The sequence below is a fragment of the Gasterosteus aculeatus genome, chromosome 2 (genome assembly GCF_964276395.1).
Source record: "Gasterosteus aculeatus chromosome 2, fGasAcu3.hap1.1, whole genome shotgun sequence".
NCBI classification, from domain to species: domain Eukaryota; kingdom Metazoa; phylum Chordata; class Actinopteri; order Perciformes; family Gasterosteidae; genus Gasterosteus; species Gasterosteus aculeatus.
Genome location: NC_135689.1, coordinates 20,631,360 through 20,655,842, shown reverse-complemented (window position 1 = coordinate 20,655,842; position 24,483 = coordinate 20,631,360). Strand labels below are relative to the sequence as shown.

The following is a 24,483-nucleotide window of genomic DNA, read 5'->3' as shown; positions in this document are numbered from 1 at the left end:
CCAGTTCAGTTTCTTTGTGTCTTTATTCTGTAACGTTACTGACTTAGCTCACTTTTTTGAGCTCAGGTAGACAAGATATAGTGGGAATGTACCATTGAGGACCTCTCAGGACATCACATTTCCCTCTCCACAGCCTTGAGGCTTCCGGGGGAACCCGATACGGCCCACAGGGCATCTCGTCGTGGGGGGGCATCCACATTCCCGTGGTTCTGTTAAAAAGTTAAATGCTTGGAGGCTGAGAAACCACATTTATTCCTTACCATCCACTGCAAAGGCGCATGGGCCGTGATTAGTGTGAATTTCCGCCCGATGAGGTAACAGGCCAGACATTCTTTCTCCAGTGTGATTGCATTATTACGTTTTTTTAAGTTAATTAATTAATTTAAAATAACCAGAAACAAGCTCTTCTCTCAGACCGAAATATATCATGCTCCGGAGGAGAAGCATATTTTTCTAAATTAAATGAAAGTTTTTTTTTCGGGTTTTAAGGCCTTTATTGTTAAGCTCAGCAGGTTGCTAGGCAACGGGGAGCAGCGGAGGTAAGGCTGATGACGCAAGCAGGAAGTCCATTTCAGAGACCGGTCGGTTCAGCCTATACGGTTGTTGAAGGACCCTGCTGAAGGCTGGAGGCTACAAGGATGCAGCCTAGTGACTTTGAGTCACAGCTGATGTGACAATCATATAAATTCTGCTTGTGATCTACTTGTTTTAAAGCAATTTTTCAAAGCAAGTCTGATCCATCCACATGCAAAGCCATGTAATCATTTCACAATACGACCGCACTGCACAATTATTTTAGTATTTTATTTTATTTTAGCCAGGGCTAACAACTTAAACTGATTTTAAAGACATAAAATTGCTGCATGATTTTAGACTGATGTCACTGTTTTAGCCTAAATGATTGAATCTACATCTGAAGAACGAGAACAAATGTAAATGCCACAGTAACCCAAAGTAAAATGAAAACAAGTCAGGCATTCGTACTATATAACTTAACACACTTAACTGCATTTGAGCAAAGCTACCAGGACCAGTTTTGAGTATATCTTGATGTATAAAATGTAAACTTTTGTTTCAGTATCTGAAATAAAATAATAAATAAACATTTACAGTAAAAAATGAAGTGTTGTAAATATGTCAGATATCACAACTTGTTGTTTGGCAAGGCACTTACTGACGAGCTGTACAGTGGACCCTCTCAGTAGAGTCCTTTGGAAGTTCTGAACCTCTGACAACCTGCGGAATTCAACATGGACCATGTCTGTGCAGCCCTCTGCCCTCTGGGTGGGGTCTGACTTAAAAGGTCACGCGTACAGGTACTTTTTTTGCAAATCATTTCCAAGCACAACTCAGTGGGCTTTGACTTTGATTTATTTGACTAATGAATTTGTCCATTGTCTTTTTTATTTTGTGCACCGTGTGAACATCTAAAATATTTAATTTATTTTTTGGGACCATCTCAAATGTCTAAAAATTCATGTTGTCTAATACAATTTATTTTGTTTGGGGTTTTTAAATGGGTTTTAACTGGTCAGCTCCTGTTGGGAGACCTTTTCTTAATGGCACCACATTGTAACCCCAACAAATACCTGTACGGATCTGCTGGGGACACGACTTGTATTTCCCTTGCATTGCAGAGACATTTGTCCCTTCACCTCCATCTACAATACATTTACTAATATCAGACTCAATGAATTGGCATCATTTCTCCACAATGCTACAGCTCTTCTCATTGCACAGCGCCTCACAGTCAGCACAGTAAGCAATAGATTGGATGTTCTCCAACTTGTCCCTGATTCCCATGATAGATCCAGTGTGGTCTTTGTTTTGACAAGGGAAGAGTTTCTTGATGTGGCAATTTCCTTAAATGCCGTTACTACATTGCTTCACCACAATCTTCCTTGCACTCAGGTTTTGTTGAGTTCTGAGCAAGAGTTTAGTAAGAAACACTTTTGTTTGATAACCTAATTCCCTGTTTCCGTTCCTTCGTCAGTCGTTGCCCTCTTCCTCATCTCCTTTGCTGCCTTTGCTGAGGCGGTGGAAGCAGTGGACTGTGGAAGCGAGGAAGAAGCTGGCCACGATTGCTGCCACTGAGACCGAGATGCCGGAGAAGATGACAATGAAGTAGTCAGTCAGGGTGAGGGCGCCACGGCACTCCTGAAAACTGTCTTCAGAGAGTAAACTTAGGGGGACCCGACGGCCATCCAGAGGCAGGGAGCACTCTATCGCCTCCATACCTGGGAAGAGACACATCAACAGGTTAACCACTGACACCGGGCTGCCTACATCGCCCTCGGTTCATTCCCTCTGCATTTGTGACAATGTGGACGTAAAAATGAAGAGTTATTGCCCTTAAATACAAAGTAATCTACCAGAAGTGTCCACATGCACGTTTTAATGGCAACCACGAGGTGTTGTTGGATGAGGTTTGGGTTCAAAATTTGAGGTTGAAGTTTGCCAGGTATTTTGGCATATATGAATAAATATACTATATACTTAATATTTTCTATATATGTATAAAATCTGCCTTTACATTTGAACCAAACAGTGACAGAAAAAAAACAGCTCTTGCAATGTTGCTGAAGCTGTATTTGTTGTACACCCACATAATTGCACACATATGCACACCTTCACAAACTTTACTATGAATTAAAAACACCTAAAGTTAACAAAACAACAGCCGGCCCGACTTTGTCCGCTGCGGACTGTAATGCATGTACCCTTCACTTGTTTCGATAAACCACAAGAACTATGATGACAGGAGAGACACAGTGACACCTGCCCATCAGTAACAACATTCACACACATCGTCACAGCTGAGGGAGCTTCTTAGGGTTAAGTGTCTTGCTTAATAACACATCGGCACTCTGACTAGCAGAGCCAGGGAAGGACAACGCTGCCCTCCACGGTGCCACGGCCCCCCTGTGTCTGAAACAAGGAGGATGAATTCAGGACATTCTCACTGTGCACTTTGCTAGCGTGTGCGCGCTCGGCTTGTTGGTCGGTGTGGAGGGACTTCTTACCGCTATTTTGAGCCAAAATGCTAACGGTTAAAAGTAGAAACTGACTCTTTTGTGTATTTGTTTTAGTTTCTGTCATCCATTTTTTATGAAGATGGCTGTTCCTTTTGGTACCGATGCGCTGCAACTCGGAAATATTCTGTCCACTGCACTTCCATCTCCTCTCGATTCCTCTGTAGCACTGCTGCACCAAGGAGTCATTAGACATCATTGTCAAGTGTGTGTGTGTGTGTGTGTGTGTGTATGGGTGTGTGTTTGTGTGTGAGTCAGCGTAAGACCAGAAAGGGTTTTCCACATGAAAGGGACTCGGTAACCTCATCACTTGATGATATTTCAACAAGCATCCAGATGCATGCTCACACACACACACACACACACACACACACACACACACACACACACAAATCAATCACACAAAGGATTAAAAATTCACAGACGATAATATGAGTCACAAAATACAATCACTAACATACATTCAAGGAACACACAAGAACAAGAATGTAGCCACCACAACAGATGCAAAGTGACTGCGAGACAACAACCAGTGTGTGTGTGTGTGTGTGTGTGTGTGTGTGTGTGTGCGTGTGAGGAGCTTGGACCTGGATGTCGTTAGTTGGCCCGACCAATACAAACAGTGGGGGATTGTGTTAACAGGGTTAATGTAGGTTGCCTTTAAACTTACTCTTATTTAAAACTCCACCTGGACCCAGTAGAAAAACCAGCAGGCTGCGTCATTGGTTCCAGTATCAATCGAAGGCTTATTGCACATCGACTATGTAATAATACAATATCTTGCTAACGATAGTATTTTACGTTTCGGGTAAGGTATGTATATTTAAGTCCTAGCAAAGGCTCCCAAGTAACTAAAAACATTTACTAAATATTTGTTTTATACAATTATACAATTTCAGTTGCTTAACACTGTGTGTAAACGATAATTTCAAGAAAATGTGGTAGTTTTTGTTTTATGGTCCTACACAATTCCAGTCTCTAATTACATAGATAACATAAAAAGTGCATCAATATTTTGCTCTTTCCAACATAACCTACCAGTCATTCTATCAGTCTCTTTTAATCCAAAGTGGATAACGATTATGTTTTGTTCAAGATCATTTAACCTTGAAGGATGCAGAGTATTTTGAAAAGGCTCCTCTCTATTTTGACGTAACACCTCAAAGTGGCACAGGTTGGAAGTTTCTGCATTACTAACTTCTTTTAAATGTTTAAATAATGTGAAATTGGTTAGTGTATCTTTTTCATTTGATGAAATTGGAATGCCTGCACGATAGTTTTTCTGACAAAGGTGTGTGATTCAGTTGTGGCTGCCAGTAATGATTTCAAATGAGCACTGGGCATTGTTATGTGAAGTTGTGATCATTCCTTATTACATACGGATGATTTCATGGATACGGTATACCTCTATACCTCTTAAATCAGACTTCCACACAGAGGAACATACTAGTACTGTGTGTGATGGGATCCCTGTCTGTCGATCTTCAGAAAAGAGTGGAAACCCTGAAACTCCAACTGATGTTGAAGGTGATGCAGTTGAAAGTTCTAAAAGTGGGTATGAAAAGAAAATAACAAATGAAGGTGAAGAAAAATATATATATAATAAAATAAACAACATATCTTCTTATTTTATTAAAGTGGCCCCTCGGAGGTTTGAGTACAATAGGCCTGTGGATCAGTATTTGGAGCGCTCAATGTGGCTCTGCACGTTTTAGGTTTTTGGTTTGAAATTACAACATGAGTTAGGTGTAAGTAATATTGTTCAAAACATAGGACGGAAGACAAATCTGTGTGGCTGTGATGAACACCATGGAGTCATTGTGCTAAACTAAGCTTAGTAAGGTTGACTACATTTATCTATCCATAAAAAAAACAATAGCACTTCCACTTTCGTTTTTTGCCTTGATGAGGAAGAATAACACTTGAAATGAAATACATGGATCCTTTAATAATCAAATATGTCCGGCATTGTTACAGATCAATCAAAAGTAAATGCAGGCACGTGATGGGATTTCCTCTTCTCTGTGGGGAACAAAGACTGAGCCGTAATGAACTTTTGTCTTACCCTGTGGGAGCTTGTCTTGGTTCTCTGTCAGCCACGCAAACAGTTTGGCAAAGTGGCAGTTGCAGAGCCAAGGGTTGCCCTCCAGACGCAACATCCGGAGGGAGGGCAAAGATTCAAGGACCGTGACGTCCAGCGCCGTGAGACCATTCCTCTCCATCTCCAGCTCCCTCAAAGACGTCAACCCTGTGAAAGCATCCCTCTCCACCATGTTTAGGTAGGGGTTGTTCCCCAATCGAAGTTTGATCAGATTCCTTGACTCCCCAAACGTTCCCGAGGAGATTTCTGTCAGGTTGTTGCTGCCCAGGTCCAAGAAGACCAATTTGGAGGAGGTGCTCAGGGTCCCTGGCTCCAACTGGGAGAGGGAATTATTCCTGATGTCCAAGTATACCAGATCGCTGTAGAAGACGAGGAAGTCTGAGGGGATCCAGGGAATCCAGTTGTTGGAAAGCAGGAGACGGCGAACGTCCAGAGGGATGAAGTCCGGGACTGTGGTTAGACCTTGGCTTGTGCAGTCCACAGTGTGGTGGTCCGGACACAAACAGCTGGATGGACAGATGTGGCCTCGCGCAAGCAAGGTTGAGGAGATCAAGGCAAGGAAAGGCTGCAGCCAGTTAACGCATGGTATCATTGTCGAGGGGGCAGCAGCATTAAATAGGAGATGGTGGTGACAGGCTGTCGACAAGGGGTGAGAAGAGAGGTCAGGGACACGGACAGATAGACAGGCTCAGATCACAGGAGGGGAAGGGGAAGGAAAGGCCAGACGATGTTGATAGTGTTCAGCGTGGTGCTGGCATCCTTCACAAGCCAAAAAGCCATGGAGCAGCGAGGGCGCGTTGTATTCCAGGAGATCATGTAACTAGCAGTCTGGATCAAATGGCAGCCTGCCGGCTCTGAGGGAAGAGAGGGGAGGAGCAAAAGAGAGAGTGTGCAAGAGAGCAGGGAGAGGGTGGGAGAGGGTGGGGGTGGGGGATTAACACTGAGGTAAAGAGAGACTAACGACCCCGAGGCGAGGGGGGCGGGGTTGGTGGGGTAAGCCACGTGACATGTTTGTGTCTGTGTGCACTGGCAGAATCAGCCCTCCGTGCCTCATTAGCCTGCCGCTGAGGAAAAGCAGCTGCCACTGTCATCTGTCGGCTCAGTGGAGCACAACCACGGCGAGAGTCGTCACTGACTGAAACCCTGTCAGAGCTCCTTCTTCTACGCAGCCCCAACAAATATGAGGAGTCCATCACAATCCGTGACTCACATGTGACGCGCTTCCTCGCAATCACTGCAACCCCCCCCCCCCCCCCCATTTTTCCTTCAGTCCCCTTTTATCTTTCTCTCGCCTTGGCTTCACTGGCTTGACGGGAATGGAGGAAAGGCCCCGTTATCATTACAACCCGTCTAAAATATCTGCCAGTAACAGAGTTGGCAGACATAGCGTGGAAATGTGCCTTTGCAATGTGTTGCGGCTTCTTGCAGGCTGATTATAAACTGCAGAAATACCACCATATTGCACCCATTTCAGTTCAATAAAATATGAAATGACATATAATTTGTCAGTGGGTCACCGGTTGTCATAAAGGTGGTGGGTCCCTAGATAAATGTATATATGGTAATTACTGGTCAATAATATCACTTTCTCCCTCACAAATTTCTGCCACACTTATTTGCATATATAAATCTGAAGCATTACGTAAACTGTCGTTCAATTAATTACCATGAAACATGTATATGTTTGAATGGATCTCATCAGCTTTTTCCAGTTATTTTGCTTGACATAAATAAGACAGGCATTAGTGTAAAATCGACGGATCACTAATTCCAGATTCTACAGTCGTCTGTTTGCTTGTGACATCAGGCATGCAAAAAGAAAATAAATTTGACATATGACACGTTTTCGCCTCGCACGCTTCTTTTCAAGGGACCAGGTCATTGAGATCTGCCTACATTAAACATGCTAAATATCTATTTATAGATACAGATAGACAGTATACATATCCAATTTATTCCTGAATATGTATAGTTAGTCTACTTTGCATTTTAAACAAATGCCATACATTTTTTCAATGGCCGCCAATCTACGTGCCTTGACGATCAACCGGTCAATCGCGATGTACCTATTGGGCACCCCTGCCTTAGAGTCTTACTAGAGTGTTTGCTATAAGAAAAAGATGACTACAGAAATAAATGCGCTGTGATCTCTATCATAACGGGGAAAAGTAGGTCACACCAAGTGCCACAGGGAGCGGCAGGGAGCGTGGTTGCACTGCACCAAGCTGAACTGTACCAAAGCCAGTTCAGTGACAATGACTCATTCTGTAGTCTGGCTAAGGCAACACCTCTGGAGCAGAACTGCTTTTTGTTGGTGTTCAGGTCGTAAAATGGTGAATATATCGGTCTGAAGTGTTGCAGCAGCACAAGCACCCAGTCTTTTGTATGTAAAAGAGTCTGGACATCTGGTTTGTAAAGAGTCCAAAGAGTCTCTCTGTCTGTCTGTCTGTCTGTGGCTAAAGCAGCCATAGAAATGTCTCATGTCTTTAACTAGCTAGCCTACGTGCACAGAAATGAACAGATGACTTGAGGTAGTCAAGCCATTTTTCTCCCTCCTCTCTGTCTCTCTGTACCTACCTACCAGTTTTTGAGACCTTGTCTTTATAATGGGTGTGTCTTAATTATTTTAATTAAGTATATAAATTGAAGGACAAAAATAATTATTGAGTAGTGTCTTTAGGACAGTGATCCTCAAATTCCCTTAACTTTCCAAAGCTTGTATCACAGGTTGAAACCACAATTCCACCTCCGTAAAGAAGCTGTGCAGTATAGAATGCAATGTGCCACCTTCTCTCATCAGATATCAAACACTCTATTAAAGTGGTGCTATATCTTTGCAGAATCTGTTTAATACCTGCCAAAGATGCTACGTACTGTATGTCACCATTGTTTTTGTTTGTTATTGAAGACAGTAACAGCAACAAAACTCAGTATCTTGTGTTTTCTTTTATTTCATTACTTTTCATTTTCTTGTTTGATACAAAATAAACCAATAACAGTATTACAAATATTTCAAACTGATACATCATTCACAGGTATACCATCAAATATACATTTATACAGAAAAGCACAAGTCAAATAGAAAAACAAAAGTCAAGGTGAGATCACAGTGGTAAGGGCTGAGAAGAGAGGCGTGTTACACCTCTGGAATCTCACATTGACCCCGGTGTCATGTGCTTTGGACCAAAAAGAGTCCAGGTAATACATTTAGGGCTCTAATTGAGTACAATGTTCTCAGGTTCACCCCAGGGCTAGCAAAAAGGAAGATTGTCAAGTGCAAAGGAAACAGCTCCGCCATAGAGCTAAAATATCTGATCCTGAGACTTCAGCAAAGCCAACATTTTGCATTCAATTCAGTTGTTTAGCATGACACCACCCGTACATGAAGTCTGTCTTACTTTTGTACCACTGAGGGTGCTGTGTTTGGTTCCCTTCCTTTCAGACATTGAGATCAATAGTCTACAGCAGTCGCTATGTCTCATTGGGGTGTTTTTGAGGCCTTTATTAGTTTGAAAAAAAACAGTGCATCATACATATTTCCCCACCTTCTCAAATGTGGGTCCAAACTTGATATATATTCATACTGTATCTGCAAAATAAGCAGACAGCTGTATAAACTGTTTTGTTTCTCCACAACCTTTTCTGTTTCGATGAACAAATCCGATATGACGTATTACTAACTGCCTCGAGTCTAAATGCTGGCTAATAGTCCTACGCTTGATATCCACCTGAACAATCACTCCGATAGGGAAAGAAACTCTGCACATTTCCCATCATTCCTTTAAAGTCCAAAAGTGTCGACTGCGAACGCGTCAAACCAGAACCATTTTAGCTCTATGTGAGGACTGAGAAGCTGCCACAGTGCAGCTCAGACACGGGGCACCACACACACACTCACACACACACACACACACACACACACACACACACACACACACACACACACACACACACACACACACAAGACTAACAGAATGGTTCTCTTTATAGAGGTCCTATTCAAGTGAGGTTGTTTCTATTATCTTTTAGCAGTGCAACTGTGGCTGGATTTAAACTTACATGGTCATTTTAAACAATACAAAAACAAATAAATAGAAATAACATCAAGTGGAGCGAATGAGTGAATGTGTCTTACAGTGCCATGTAGCTAGTAAGTATTCCCAATGGTTAGCTGAGTTTATGAGAAAGTATTCACTATGTTTTGTTGATTCTTCCAAAATAAATATGTATTCAAGTTATTTGAAGTTATTTTGAGAAACAGATTTTTGATGTTAGCGATTTGTGATCCCATGTTGATACTAGCAGACATTCATACAGGCTGACACACGTCACCGAGGACCACATTCACACAGGTTGATCCTTTATCCCTCTTTGAATAATCTTACACAATAAATGAGGGTTTAGTGTGAAAGTAATATTTTCCATGAAACAAGAGCCCACATATTACCATCCTGATCACTAGGACATCATGAGCATATGTACAATTGTAAGACAGGCTCTGAATAGTTAAAAAGCAGAGGAAACGGAAACAGAGCAGTGGATTTCTCATAAACATCAAATGATTCCAGTTTGAATAGGATCAGCTGAAAACGGTTCATGTGCAGATCATGCGTATGTACAGCGTCTTTGTGTATCCCGAAACGATATAGAACAATTGCAACAGTAATGCCACGCATAGTATGACAAAGTAGTGTAGACCAGAATTGAAAAAACCTGAATGAACAATTTTCATTGAATATGAAAGTTAAAGGGAGAATGTGAAAAAGAAATTCTTCAAAATAGACGAGGAAGCACTTTTTTCATTTGAAATGAATCAAACAAGTTGTGAAACTGCAGGAAGTCTGACACAGTGTGCGTGTGCAGTGAGATGACAATGTCTCGTACAGTCCGCTCAACGTACACAACATGTTCAAACATGTAGCGCTGCATATTCCAGCCTCACTGTGTGTATCGTAGGAGGAGGCTCGGATAGAACAGCCAGTTTTTGTGGGTTTCTTCATTTTTCCAGCTGGTGATTCTGTGTTGTGAAAGTGTAAGAAACACATAAAAGATCATATAATTCCAGCCTGCGGTGCACATTCTCAGTGAGGCTTTTGTTTCTGTTTTACTTCACATTGGGATTCAGCGAGCTGCCCTGAGAGCTTCGCGTTCCACAACGTCAACGATCAGCCGTGAAGAAATTGAACGGATTTGAGGGTTCGGGAGTGACGTCCTCAAATGTATCATGGACATTCTGACCATTTACAAACAAGTCTAGATTCAGTGGCTTTTCAGGTTAGAAAGGTACATAAAAGGTCAGCGGGTAAAGTTTTGCTTTTTGCTGTTACAATAGAAGGATGAGGATAATCATTTTCTAGTCAGAAGTATAGATTATTGTCATAACCACATGCCCTTTATTTAAAAAAAACAAAAACGTTTTATCAAAATTCAACATTGTTGTGAGACTGTCCTGTTTCTGTTAAGTCTAAAATTCACGTTCCATTTAGTATCCCCGGCCTTTGTAGTATCTAAAACTATCTGTTGGTGCAGTACTCAGCATCTCACCTCAGCAGGTTCATTTTGAACCATAATGGGAATTTGAACACGGACAGATCGTCAGACATTTGCATGTCCTACAGAAAACCTGAGAGGACAAATACTCACTTATCCTTTCATGAAAAAGAGCTGTTCGGTCAATAATATAGACTCTGTCTAAAGCTCTGATGGCAAAGTTGATCATGATGTCAGTCACTGCTCGTGTGGGTGCTCCACACTGTGGGCCTTTTGCTCAGCCCAACCACCTAAGGGACTCTTTTCAGACTGGCCTAAAAACATTTTCATTCAGGGAGGCTTTTTTGACTTTCTGTTTAATAATAAAAGAAATAGCTGACATTGATTTCAGTTTTTTAACATGTCATGTAATGGTTTTGAACGTTATTGATGAATGTTGGCCTTGCCATTTTTGCATTAGATATAAAAACACTACTATACTTTGTGATCTCTTTAACCAATACAGCCCAAGGAATAGATGTTTCAGATTGTTGTTGACGTTCCAAGAAGTCAAGAGAACTTTTACTGGCTAACGTTAAGAGGTCGGCTAACTCGTGGAGGCCATGGGTTGTTGTGGAGTTTGATGAATAGTAACAGTAAACGTCGGCTAAGACCAATAGGCCGTCATGCAAACAGAGATTGAAATAATGGTCGAGTGATGAATAGACAATGTTCAACTTTTGTAGGGGTCAAAATGAAGGAAAGTCTATTGATATGCAGACATCGTGGCATCACAAGGGGACAGGGAGTGGAGGGGCGCTACATTGGTGATCGGGGGCCACACCATAAAATAGCTGCTGTGGCTGACAATCTGGATTCGAATGGTCACAAATATCATAACATCTTCTCCTAAGCACCTTGTGGAAAACCTCATGGGGGCAAGGAAAGATGGTTAGGAGACAAGACAACGGCAGGGCTTAGGGCATCCGACATCCACTTTCACTAAGCCACGTAGTTCTGATGCGACGGGCGCCGCATGTTAGTGACGTCAGTGTGCAGCGGCAAAACTACAATTTCTCCAAAGATGGACTACAAAGAAGCATTTTAGATGCCTTCATGTGTTGTTACAGTGCTGAGTCATGCAGATGACATAAAACCACCAGGTTCAAAGTATTACTTCATTAACAAGGTTGCAATATAAATGAGTTGTGCTGATGGTTACTTACATGATCTGCGTCTCTCGGTCCTGATTGTTAATTGTTGTGAACGGCTGAATGATATGTAACTATTTAAATACCGCCGCCCCAAGGAATGGAATTATCTCATTTCCTTTCGTAAAGGGTGGTCCAGTGGTTCCTAAGCTAAAGGAGCCAAGTAGGGAAGCATTGAAGCTCATTTCCTTAGCAGTTAGAGAACTCAAACAGCTCTAATCATAGCGGCCACTCACAGAAGCCCTGTCACTCAGTTAGGAACCTTCCAAAGGAAATTTGACAATTTGAATCCAACCGCAGCCTCCATCTCCTTGACTGCCTCATCACTCACCCAGCAGCAGGCGCTTAAGGCACCTAATTGAGGCAGAGCTGGGGAGGTGCATGAGGGGCGGGACGGGGAGCACATGGCAGAGAGGAGTTGGGCAAGCAGTATAGGAACGGAGACCTATGTGGAGGAAAGGGAATCGAAAGGACTACAAAGAGCCCAACAGGTTTAAGGGAGGCTTTTTGTTTATTGCTGGACTTCTACCTGTTCTACCTTCCAATTGTGCCTGTTTTTCATCTCTCTTGCACTGCCCCACCCTGGCCTGCTTTACGGACCTCCTGTGGCCTGAAAATATGTCACTTTTCATGAACAACTGGTTGTAAAAGATGAAGCATTGCACCTTCGCCTCAAACGAATTCCAATGTATTGTTTCCAAACCCGGAAGTAAATCTCTACAGTTAATAGAGTAAAATCACACTCAAGGACAACCAGTGTATGTTCCAATCAACAGTTTGATCATGTGTATTTCAGGTGTTGGTCAAGGTTAAAGTATAACTTACTCGGTAAGAAGAGTTGTGAAAAAATATCAACCAATTGGCTTTTAAAAATATCAGTTTTGCCATTTCATGGCGTTTCCAAATAACCAACTTAAGGGATTCTTTTTTTATTTACATTGTTGGCATTGGTGGTGTTAGTGTCACGGTTTCTTCCATTATTCAGTAATTTCCTGGTGTGCTATAAGTCTTGGTTGAAGTGCTGCCACCTATGTTTATTGCTTGTTAATGTGCAAACACACTTCCTCTTGGTTGGCACCTCGTGGTGCATGGCCCTGGCTTTTCTGTTTGACATCAGGTCTAATAACTAGTGACTGGCTGCATTACCTTTGTCCCTCATGTGTCAGAACTTAATTATAATCTTGTTTGGATTTTGCAGCAAAAAGAAAACTGATAGAGGGTTGCATAATGCGTATGCCTTTAATATCTATTACTGTAAAGCTGCCTGCCATTAAGAGTATATCTTGTCGCAGAATAAAAGTTTTAATAGTTAACTAATACCACATGGGTCCCAGGACTGTGTGACAGCAGTAACTACCCGCTGTCTGTAAGCACATATGGATTCATTAAACATTATGGATGCTACCAACTGCAATCTCATCAAGTAAGTTGAATTGAATTTATTTTCAAGAGTGAGTCTTGTCCAAACAATTTAAAGTGCAAACCCTTTCTCACTGAATGTTTGAACTTGGTGGAATGGGAGCAAAGTATCGTATGTTATAAATGAACTGAGTAAATCCCCAAAACAAGGTGTCTCATTGAATGACACGAATGGAGCTTGAAGACTGGGTTTCGATGGGTGTGTTTATGGTCAACACAAAACCCCTGTTCCCCCAACTAGCAGTTACAGCAGGCGCTTCAGACCGATAGAACCTTCTGAAGACCGTTTGGAGGGGCTGGGGGGCGACTGAAGTCACGGTCTGTCCTAACAAGGTTCCAGCAGAATGCAGGGTTGGTTGCTGGTGGCATCTAGGTTACTTGTGTAAACAGAGTGTGTGCTCTTGGTCTTCAAGGTCAGACCTCGACTGAAGTGATTTGGTTCATCTGGGCCCTCATGGACTGGATGCTGTTGAGGATCTTCTTCTGGTGGCCGGCCAACATCACTCCCACTCGGATGATGTCCCTGAAGAGAAACTTTGGTCAGTTCCCCCTCAATATATACCACAAGAGGAATCCGTCTAGATCTTCAAGGCACCTTGTTTTCTGGAGGATGATATCTATGTCTGGCATGGGGAGTTTTAGAATATGATCAGAGCTACAAAGCAGAAGTGAGTCCCCTCAGAGTTTATTTTGCAGTTTTGTCTGTCTACTTCCAACCGCATGTGTACAGATTGTAAAGCCGTTAGAGGCAAATTTGATATTGGCCTATACAGAATGTAATTGAGTTACAGGGCTCCCTTGCCCTGTTTTAGGAACATATGATATTGTTCTTATTTTGGGAAACATGTTTTGACTTGGTTTTAAGTATCGGCTGACATGTCTGCTTATGATACAATATATACGTTTTAAAGTTGAAAGAACTAAAGTAATGTTTCCTTTGTCATATGACGCACTTGAGTTTATTTGTTTTTTCAATTCAAAAGGTTTGATTTGAATCCCTGTGGGAATTATTCATATATTATAAGAGAAAGGCCATTTTGGTGCTGTTTCACTGGGACTTTTATATTTAAGTTCCAATATCCTGAAGATGTTGTGAAGATATCTAGTTTAGAAATGACTTTTCTCTGACCCATGAGCCATGGGATTTGCATTAGGTTTATAACAATGATCATGATGATCAGTATCATCAACACAATTCACATTGGGAATATATTAAAAGTATCCAACATACTCCATGGTCATTTGTGACACCACATCAAAGCTGGTGAATCCTTCATTGGTAAAGTTCTCCTTGTACTGGCCCATCTTGATGGCGTCCAGCCACTCATCTACGACGCTGAAAGAAGAGAAGTCCGGAGCGGTCCGATCGAGCAGAGGTAAGTGAACGCTGGTGGACGGAAACAAGTAAAAAGAAGACAACATCCTGTGAGAAAGTTGATTTGTGAGGGGTGCAGGTCATCCAGAGTGTGAGGGACTGAGGTCTTATACTTTTCATACCTTGATGACAGCGGTGTCGTGGCCTTGAGGCTGTTGGGGTTGCGGATCATCTTGTCCAGGGTGCTGACGATCTGGCTGAATTTGGGCCGGTTGTTGCGGTCTTTCTGCCAGCAATCCAGCATCAGCTGATGCAATGCACTAGGACAATCCATAGGGGGAGGCAACCTGTAGTCCTGCTCTATGGCATTGATAACCTAGAAGAATTTAGATGAAAATGAATCACTAGAACGTGATTCAGTTAAGAACTCATTACATTGAAGCTGCAAGCATAATTGGTCCCTCGCACACGAATGCATGTCGATCATTGTGCAAGCAGACATCAGAAGCTGCTTGCACAGGTTTAGACAGTATTTCTACTACTTCTCCTCACCTAAAAGAGCAAAAGCAAAGAACAAGGCAGCTGCGCTCCATAGATGCTGGTTACTTGTTGTTCCTACTGTTTTAAAAAGTAGGATGGGAGGCAGAACCTTCAGTTATCAAGCTACAATAATCCACGTTTTATTAATGCGCATGACTAATTCAGTTCAGTGCTCGCTCCCCTAGCAGGTCTCCATAGATCGTAGTTCCTTCTGGACCCTGGTCCTGACACCTGCCGTGGCCCTGCTGACACCTGCTGCTGCCATCATCATCATCATTATTATCTTAAATATTAATCGTATTACTGTCATCATAAACCATAATGTTGGGCAAACGTTGTGCCTTCCCTCCTCACAGGTTTCTGTGGATGGTGCTTCTATCTGATGGTGGTGGTTGGCTCTAAATATTTGAATTATTTCTTACATATGCATTGAACATATACTACATCTTTTAAATTCTTCATTCTGTGCACATGACACCCATTGCACATCCTGTCCCCATGTGAGAGTTTCGGGACAGAAGATATTGCATGCGTACCGATTGTAAAGCCCTCTAAGGCAAATTTGTAATTTTGGGCTGAACAACATGAAATGAATTGTAGTTATCTGATATGATTTTAATACTTCATAGCTGCAGTCTGGCTAAATAGTGCCCCGAACTAACCCCGATTAGGTATGCACATGTATTGTAAGTTGGTGTCCAGAAATAGCATATCCATGACAAAAAGTGTAATTCATCTGGAACTACTTTGTCTTTCATGACATTTTTTATGTGGGGATGAAGGGGAACCCCTGGGAGTGTTCTGATCACTCACAAATCAGGTTATATGTCACTGGTTAAGAAACAAATCAATATAACACACAAAAACATCCTCTGAATTTTGATATTTGGCTGAAATAAAATCCCTAACAGCCATAAAAATTCCATAGCAGGCTAATAACACACCTACGTTATAGCCCAGTTTGTGGACAGTAAACATGGACAGTTATTACGTGGATAAAGTGAAGCTGAAATACTCTAAAGGAGGCTTTAGTGCAGGCCTTATGGCAAAGAAACGGCAATAGTGAAAATGTGGATTTGTGGATGCGGCTCTGGTTGGCCAATTCACACATTTCACCCACTTAATTAGCATTGTCTGATCCTATTGTATCTGACAAACACCACACGGAAAATAGCGACAACTCCGTTAGACACTTGGCAAAACGGGTAGAGCGTAAAATGGCGCTCAAGAGTGATTGGCTTAGAAACCCCCTCACCCCAACCACCAAAACCTGCGCGGAAGCGGATGTAATTGCTTGTGATGCGCATACAATGGCAGCTGCATGCATCTGGCTTAAAAAAAACAAAAAAAACATCAAACATAAGAGGGGCCATTTCTGATTAAAATCTTTGGTGGTTTAACTCTCACTTAAGATCTTTCTGAGAGAAATTATACGCATATCACTCAATTCAGAGGTGTCTGAGGTAGCGATTCAGTGTCTCTATCTCTTTTTTATTCACACGCACACACTCGTTTTTCACTAATCTTTACCGGCTTAGAGTTATGATTATATTCTGAGATAAATATTTAAGGCTTAAGAGCTGACAAAATGCCATGGCTACTCTGCTGGTACACACAGGAAATACCATCTAAATGTGTGCAAGCATCTTCTGATGGTCACAGAAATGTATGGCAGCTTTAACCAGATTCCAGCAAATACCCTCAACATGCGTGCACGTGCGAGGGCCCAACCAATGCTGCGTGCAGCTTTAATTTGTTATAAAATTAATGTCATCTAATAAAGACACCACTTAATTTGCATGTTGTATGAACAGAGTATATGAGGATATATGTATCCTTTTAAGTGACAGAAAACCTCTATCCACGATAATACTGCATGACACGTTAAATCCAGGACCCATGTTATATTGTTTACTAATATATTGTATTAAATCAATTTAAAGTGGATATGGCTGCAATTGGGTCAAAAGTAGAAACGATAATATGAACTCATTAGAAAAAGCGGGGTTTGCAGAATGAAGGTTAAATACATGATTGGCTATCAAGTACTTCTGATTTCTCTCTATTATGTAACCTGGAAAAGACAAATCAATTACAAGTGGCATTTGCTCTGATTACGGATTATACCTTCAGAACATATAAAAAAAACCACAATTCTAAACATGGAAGCTTATAATCATTATATTATCATGTATTATTCATATATAGTCCAATTTCTGGCAGATTGACAGAGCTTTACTCACATCTTGATTGCTCATGTCCCAGTAGGGCCTTTCTCCATATGACATCACCTCCCACATTACGATGCCATAGCTCCAGCAGTCACTGGAGGAGGTGAATTTTCTGTATTGAATTGCCTCCGGAGCCGTCCACCGGATGGGAATCTTCCCTCCCTGAAAAGAAACATTTGTTTCATAAAATGTATTTATTTATGATGCATTTAGTTGAATATATTATTATAATTTAGGTAGTCATGTTCCTTGAAAATAATTGATTTAACATTATTTTACACAGTCACACTAACACACGGTTACACTGTCAACTCTGCCCTGCTGTGAGAAGTTCAGTAGCTGCCACGGTTTGGGTTTGTTTCCTGTGTTATTTTGTAGTTTCCTGCCTCTCGTGTCCCTGGTTTAGCTTCACCTCCTGCCCTGTCGTGTCGTGTCATCCTCTGTGATTGTCTGCCATGTCCCTGATTGTTTCTGCCTGGGTCCAATCATCTGCACCTTCCCCATAAGCCATGTGTGTCTTTTGACCCTTGTCAAGTCATTGAATGTCGTTACCACGTCTGTGAGTTCCTGGTCCCCATCCTTGTCTGCTGTTGGCCCCTAGGCATTTTGATTTTGGTTTTTGATAAATAAAGTATTATTATAAAGTATAAATAATTATAAAGTATAACCCTAAGTCTTTAAATTAAACACAGCACCTGAAGATGGAGACTCACCAGAGCGCTGGTGTAGGTGGGGTCCGACGTGTCATCCTCAAGAAAGCGGGACAGGCCGAAGTCGGACACTTTGCACACTAGGTTGCTGTTGACCAGGATGTTCCTAGCAGCCAGGTCCCGATGGACGTAGTTCATGTCACAAAGGTACTTCATGCCTGCTGCAATGCCGCGCAGCATACCCACCAGTTGGATCACTGTAAACTGCCCATCATTTTGCTGTAAGAAAAAAGAAAAAACATTTCGTGTTTAATAATGCACAAATTAATAAACACTCCTGACTGAATTTGAGGGGGAGACGAGAGGCGAAGATGGTGCTAAAGTGAAAGAATCACAATCTGTGGCATTGTGGCCACACTGAGGATCAGAAGATGGGAAGGCTACGTGGATAATCTTAAAGCCTCTTAAAGAGGGAAAGTGTGGCGGTTAACTGAACTTAAGGGAACTAAGGGGCTATTGCACAAAAGTAGAATAAAGAAATCCAGGATAACTGAAAAAGCGCGGCTTGACTTAGTGTGATCTTAATCGGTTGCAGGTTTGTGGAGCCGGGATGAGAAGGCGGAGCTAAGTCAACCCAGGTGTACATAGCTGGGATAAGTGTGCGTCCACGGCTTTCTTAAATAGACCACGGTATCAGTCACAGATTTACTGACGCAGAAACACCAGGGAATGGGAGTATATTATCGCCCTCATCACGTTACAGTTGTTCACTCCTCACGGTACCAGTGGACAGAGAGCGTGCGACCCCCACCCCCCGCCGCCTCGGCCTTCTTGACCGGTCCGCGAAATATTGTCTGACATGAAAATGGTAAAAAGTTGTGACAGCAGAAGACGGAAAAACTGTTAAACACGTTTGTTTCGGATCAGAGCGGCAGCTGATTTAACACATGGCTATGTGCATGTAACTGCTAATAAGATGTCCTGAGAATCCCATTGCAGCGGGCGCAGTGTGATCCACAAGGTGTCCATGTGTACTTTACCCTAAGGAAGGAGTCCAGAGATCCGTTCTCCATGAACTCAGTGATGATCATCACAGGGGTGCTCTTGGTCACAACCCCCTCCAGATGGATGATGTTTGGGTGGTCGAACTGGCCCATGATGGACGCCTCACTCAGGAAGTCCCGCCTCTGACGATCAGTGTAGCCCGCCTTCAGCGCCTTAATAGCCACCAGGATCTCTCTCTTCCCAGGCTGCCGGAGGTTTCCACTGCACACCTCCCCAAACTCACCTGATAAGAAGACGAGGGAGGTGGATTAACAATGAAGCCTTGATCAAGATACTTTGAGTTCCCACGTAACAAACAGCCTTTTCCCTGATATAATAGTTTTTATCTTTTTAGACAGTATATATTATACTATATGTACTATATGTGTTGCATTCATGTATTTGTATTTCTCTTTTCCAGTCTTCTGACCACTCAAAGTTCTTCCCATAAGGTACTAATATTCAAACACAGTACCCAGGTAGCCAGCAGACTCAGCCGTATTGTGGCTGGACGCTGAGACCCAGTGACTTCAGTGTCGTATGACGGAATCGGGACAGTGTCACAGCCGAGTCGGCAACCGGACACAGTTGCCCTAATGCACCAAGCAGCGAGTAGCCTCAGAGCCGTGCTGAAGGGTTTCAGTAAGTACTCTAAGATGCCCTCTTTTAAAAACCTCTGTTAAGTCCTTCCCGGCTTTATCCGATACCATTTCCGTGCCCCATTTGGATTTACCTGCACCAATAACTTGTTCAATCTTGACACAAGTCATGTCAATCTCCTTGGCAAACTCTCTGACTGCTTCATTGGGGTCCTCGTACGTGAAGGGGTCGATGTAGATCTTCATTCCCGGTGACACTTCAACAGAGAGATGGGAGAGACAGCAACAGCTACACACATAAAACTGAAACATGCCAGCATCCAGCAGCTGACACTGAAAATATCAATTTGATATTTCTGATGACAATATTTGCTACTTACTGTGACCACTGGTGTAATGTTGGATTTTGTCTGTGTACTCTGATTCTGGTCTGTCAGGATTTCTCCGACTGTGGACAAAAACAAAGAGGCTTGCAGGTCAATTGGTCCGCCCCCATTAACTGTGCAAATCCGTCCACTGATGAAGACTGTGTGGTATGGATGAAGTTGGTTAGTGGACCTTGAGTTTTGTAAGTGAAACGAGATATATTGTGGTGATCCTTGTCTAACCCATTGTGTGATAGTTTGTAAGTAGATATTTGTGATAGAATGTTCTGTCTGATTGTTGTTGTCCGCCATGTGTTCTGCCAACCTCAGCACACCTCCCATGTTCACGCCTCTGAGAAGAGTTTTGTAAGGTTTGGAGGGTTTTTGGTTTTGAAAATCCGACATAAGTTAAATCAGAAAACAAATTATTTCCAGGTTTGTTGAGCAGCAGTTGCACTTGCCTCTGGTGGCAAGCGCAACACTAGCAGCCACAACAGCTAACACACTGAGAAGATAACTCGCCGGCCAATTGCGAGCGTGTTGGCCAGTGAGCGGTGAACAACGAGATATGAACAGCTCTTCAGGTGGCATGGGGTGGATTTGTCAATGAATGTATGTGTTTACTTAGGAATAAAATATAAGAACCATACAAAATACCGTGATAAGTTTTGGCCATTGCGCCCAGCCCTAACTTGTGTATCTATTTTCTTTTTCCCTCCATCAACTCAAAGCTCTTAAACACTACTTGTCATCATTCGCCAATTCATTTTCTGATGTAAGGAGCTACCATACACAGTAGCACCTTCCCATCAGAAACTAACATTTGCACACTGTAGTCACACTACGCTATGTTGGGTTAACTGTCTTGCCCCAAGGGTGCACCAACATGTAGTTTTGGCAGAGCCGGGGAATAAAACCATTGATCCTTTTAACAAGGCTTCTCCGTGCTCTTCACACCCACAGTGATATTCTTTTAATGGCAATGAAATGGAAACACATATTATTATATTGTTGCACAGCCGGTTACTGGCTTACCTGCGGCAGACAATTATGAAGACAGTGATGGCAATGATGAAGACTACCCCCGCAGCAGCAGAACCAATGATGAGTGGGAGCTTCTCCTGGATACTGGAGTTATATTCCTCTACAGTTGAAATGAGGGAAAACCAAGAACTGTGACTCATGTTCAGTGCTAGATGAGATCATCGCGTAGGAAGCACACGGGACACTATGTGCTAATCTAGTTTGTCAGTATAGTTGATTGCCATTCTTACCTTCAGTCATGGTTTGGAAGTACATCTTGCCACTAATGCGTCCAAATCCAGCGACAGTCCGAGCCCGAACTTGGAAGACGTAGATAGTTCCAGACTTCAAGCCTCGTATGACTGCTGTGTTGGTCTGACTCCGTGTTAGAGATGAGTTCCACTCTGCCTGGTTCTGAAACACATGCATTAAAATAATCAGACAAATGGATTGAACTATAATTGAGTCATTAAGACTCAGCAGTAAGATTGACTCTTTAGTTAAATGGAGTCATGATGTCTCTTAAGAGCCATCTTAATAATGGACTAACTCTTTATCATCAGCACTGATGTACCTTCTCATAATACTGCAGTTCATAGTCCAGAATCACTCCATTAGGCTGATCAGGTTGGGACCAGGACAGGGTGATGCTGTTAGGGGCTCTGCCAACCTGGTGGATGATGGATACTGCTGATGGTGCTGAAAACCAGGGGAAGTTAATTAGAGGTTATAGAAAAACTACTGAGCCCTGAAACACATTTAAACTGAAGTCAAATCACTCCTGTGAGACGTTGGGTTGGACTCACCAGCCTGGTTGGTGGTGATGTTGACGGAGGTGTAATGTGGTGAGTAAGGACTTTGGTCGGACACCCCATTGACAGCTTGTATTTCAAAGGTGTACTGTGTGTGAGCCAGGAGGTCGCTTATGTGGACGCTGGTGTCGGTGAGTCCCAGCTCACGAGGGACAAACTGCACGTTGTCCCCACAGCGGGTGCAGCCGCCACGCCCACTGCCGCAGCTTTTACATATGATGTTGTAGACAACGTCTTCTCGGCCTCCACCTTCCTGTGGGGGGCTCCACTCCAGCCTCAGAGAGGTCTCATTCACAATGGAAATGACATTTTGTGGAGCTGATGGAACAGCTGTAAGAGAACGTGGTGTTGTTTTACAAAACATTTTGGAAGAAGTTTTGGTGGGTGCTCTAAACAAAAAGACTGGAGAGGATCCATGCCAATATCTCTCATGATTGGTATACTAGAAATCCTGATAATCCTGCTCTTTAGTCAGATGTTTATTTAGTCAATTCTGTGTTTATGATTTAAATGTGAAAAAAGTCTTGCCAGAATATTGGTTTTTACCTTCCGTATGTTTTCTATGCATCTGTGAAACAGTTGAAAAAAGTTTTGGCAGGTAAAATGTTTTTTGTGTCAAGATTCCATTTTTACCTGTTTGTAGTAATACTACTAATTCCATCCACAAGCGGCAGAAGTGCCCCACTAACCCATGTTACCAATAAGGAATAAAGAGGTCCATGTTGTCCTTGAGGGCACACAAGACCTAGCAAAACAGATTTTTAGCCAAAAGAGACATGCAGGCTTGTCCAGTGCATGTTGATGTATCCTTGGGCTCCCGAAGGCTGTGCCTACAGTCCGTCCTGATGGGCAGGTGGCACCTTGAATTGTAGCCCCTGTCATCAGTGTATGAATGGATGAATGACATGTAGTGTTGGTGTTGGTGAGTGGTTGGAAGACTAGAAAGGCGCCATACAAAACAATTTACCGCAGGTACACATAACAGTTTGTGTATACATACTTGTACAGGGCATCTGTGACGGGTCAGAGTCACTGCGGGAGTATCCGCTGCGACAGACACAGTTAGTTGCTCCCTCACTGGTGGTTCGGCTGTTTATGGGGCACTGCAGACATTTGTGGTCTCCTTGTGCAGCCTTGAAGAAGCCTGATACACATGCTGTATGGGAGATATACAGCAGTAGAAGACGTGCAGGTGCACGAGGAAAAAAGGAAGGACGAAGAAAAGAAATGAGACCAAAAAGCGTAACAACAAAATGCATGATACATAGTAAAAGTGGGATTGAGGATAAAATTAGCTACAATACTCAGAGCCATTACTAGCATTGGTCATATTTAAAAATACAGTACCACAATAAAGTTTGGACACACTTTCTGAGAAATTGTGTCCAACTTTTGGCAGGTACTGTACTCCGCAAGATCTTTTTCATTTCCCAATTTTCCCCGCAGGACATATGTTAGCCCAGATCTCTGCATCCCGGAGAGGTCCGCTGATCGTGGTACCATTGAACAAAGGGGGCAGCCCCCTGCCCCAACCCCCCCCAAGTGCCACCCCTTAGAAAGTGTGCGATTAAAAAGAATAAAAAATTGTCCACTCGCGCACGTGTCCGTGTATGCGCACAGACACGTGCACTGACGACCTTCGGGGAAACGCTGCATTCACCAGGACTGTGTATGCAGTGTGTATCCTCTGTCCAGGGAACCATGCGTCATGTTAGAACATGTGGAGCGGAGGACACTCTGGGGCTACAAAAGGCAGCAAAGAGAAAATAGAAGAAAGCAAGAGAGCTGTGGAATCTAGTAGTACCACTTGGTACCGGGCCGCGAGTGGTGGTTGGGGACCCTCGCTCTAAACGATAAGCAGGTATTATTATTCCATGAAAAAAGTGACATCTTAATAGCCGACTGCAACTGCCGTTTCCGAAAAGTAAAGCCAATGCTGTAATACTTTAAACCTGCAATGTCGATCGGGCGGCGACTCCTCTGGTTGTATGTGGTACCCATTGTCTGTAAACCAATGTGTGACATCACATTGGCTGTGCCCTTGTTCTCATGTGCCTTCTAATGATAGACCTGTCATGGCTATGCAGTGACTCCAGCTACTGTTAGGTCCTGGATTCCGTCTGGCAGAACGGGGGAGACCTGAGCAGGAGGACGGAGAGGCTGTCTGAGGTGGAGGTGGAGAAACCACGGAGGGGGGGAGACTCCTGATTCCACTCATCCGCTTCCGACCTTTGGTTGATTTAATTTTGTTTTTGTTGTTTTTGTTTTTTGTTGTTGTTTTTCTGGAGCTGAAGGCCAGAGTCTGACCACCAGGCAGGCTTTCACTAGTCAATGTCGCAGAAGTAAAGACAAATAGTGTACGAGGACAATGTGATGAGATGATGTCCATGATGGTGTTTTGTTGTAATGTTTTTTCATTCTTTGTTTATGCGAACACTTTAAAATAAGGTATTTTTCCCTTTACATTAAATTAGTTGAATCAAATATAAAACCAAAGCTATTTCCACTGCCAGCGTTGTTTGGTTATAACAGGCGCTTTACGAGCAACAGCAAGTAAACGTATGTCAGCGTTGTCCCTACCATTATTAACTGCGTCAATGCACGTTAAATAATTGTTGCCGTCGTGTAGGTTATACAGTAGGGATGTGGTCATCTCAATTTGACACGCAAAT

General features: G+C 42.7%; 2 protein-coding genes across 3 annotated transcripts in view; both read right to left on the bottom strand.

The window, feature by feature from the left end:
* Positions 1-783: 783 nt before the first annotated feature.
* Positions 784-6,139, bottom strand: lrrc38a (leucine rich repeat containing 38a). The gene is made up of 2 exons (XM_040193198.2): positions 5,098-6,139; positions 784-2,237 (listed from the first exon to the last, which is right to left on the bottom strand). The coding sequence occupies exons 1-2, from the start codon at positions 5,723-5,725 to the stop codon at positions 1,990-1,992; spliced, it is 876 nt and encodes a 291-aa protein (XP_040049132.1). The 5' UTR covers positions 5,726-6,139; the 3' UTR covers positions 784-1,989.
* Positions 6,140-8,064: 1,925 nt separating this feature from the next.
* Positions 8,065-24,483, bottom strand: part of LOC120829196 (ephrin type-B receptor 2) — a 33,497-nt gene continuing 17,078 nt past the window's right edge. The window contains exons 4-16 of one of the 2 annotated variants that reach the window (XM_040193133.2): positions 22,812-22,967; positions 21,806-22,141; positions 21,574-21,698; positions 21,251-21,413; positions 21,012-21,120; positions 19,992-20,059; positions 19,746-19,868; positions 19,009-19,256; positions 18,032-18,247; positions 17,331-17,480; positions 14,730-14,923; positions 14,464-14,619; positions 8,065-13,755 (exon numbers count right to left, since the gene is read on the bottom strand). In XM_040193133.2, the coding sequence (XP_040049067.2) occupies positions 13,647-13,755; positions 14,464-14,619; positions 14,730-14,923; positions 17,331-17,480; positions 18,032-18,247; positions 19,009-19,256; positions 19,746-19,868; positions 19,992-20,059; positions 21,012-21,120; positions 21,251-21,413; positions 21,574-21,698; positions 21,806-22,141; positions 22,812-22,967 (2,153 nt within the window). In that variant the 3' untranslated portion in view covers positions 8,065-13,646. Of the gene's footprint in view, positions 13,756-14,463; positions 14,620-14,729; positions 14,924-17,330; positions 17,481-18,031; positions 18,248-19,008; positions 19,257-19,745; positions 19,872-19,991; positions 20,060-21,011; positions 21,121-21,250; positions 21,414-21,573; positions 21,699-21,805; positions 22,142-22,811; positions 22,968-24,483 lie in introns of both variants that reach the window. The other variant, XM_040193132.2, reaches the window with a different exon arrangement.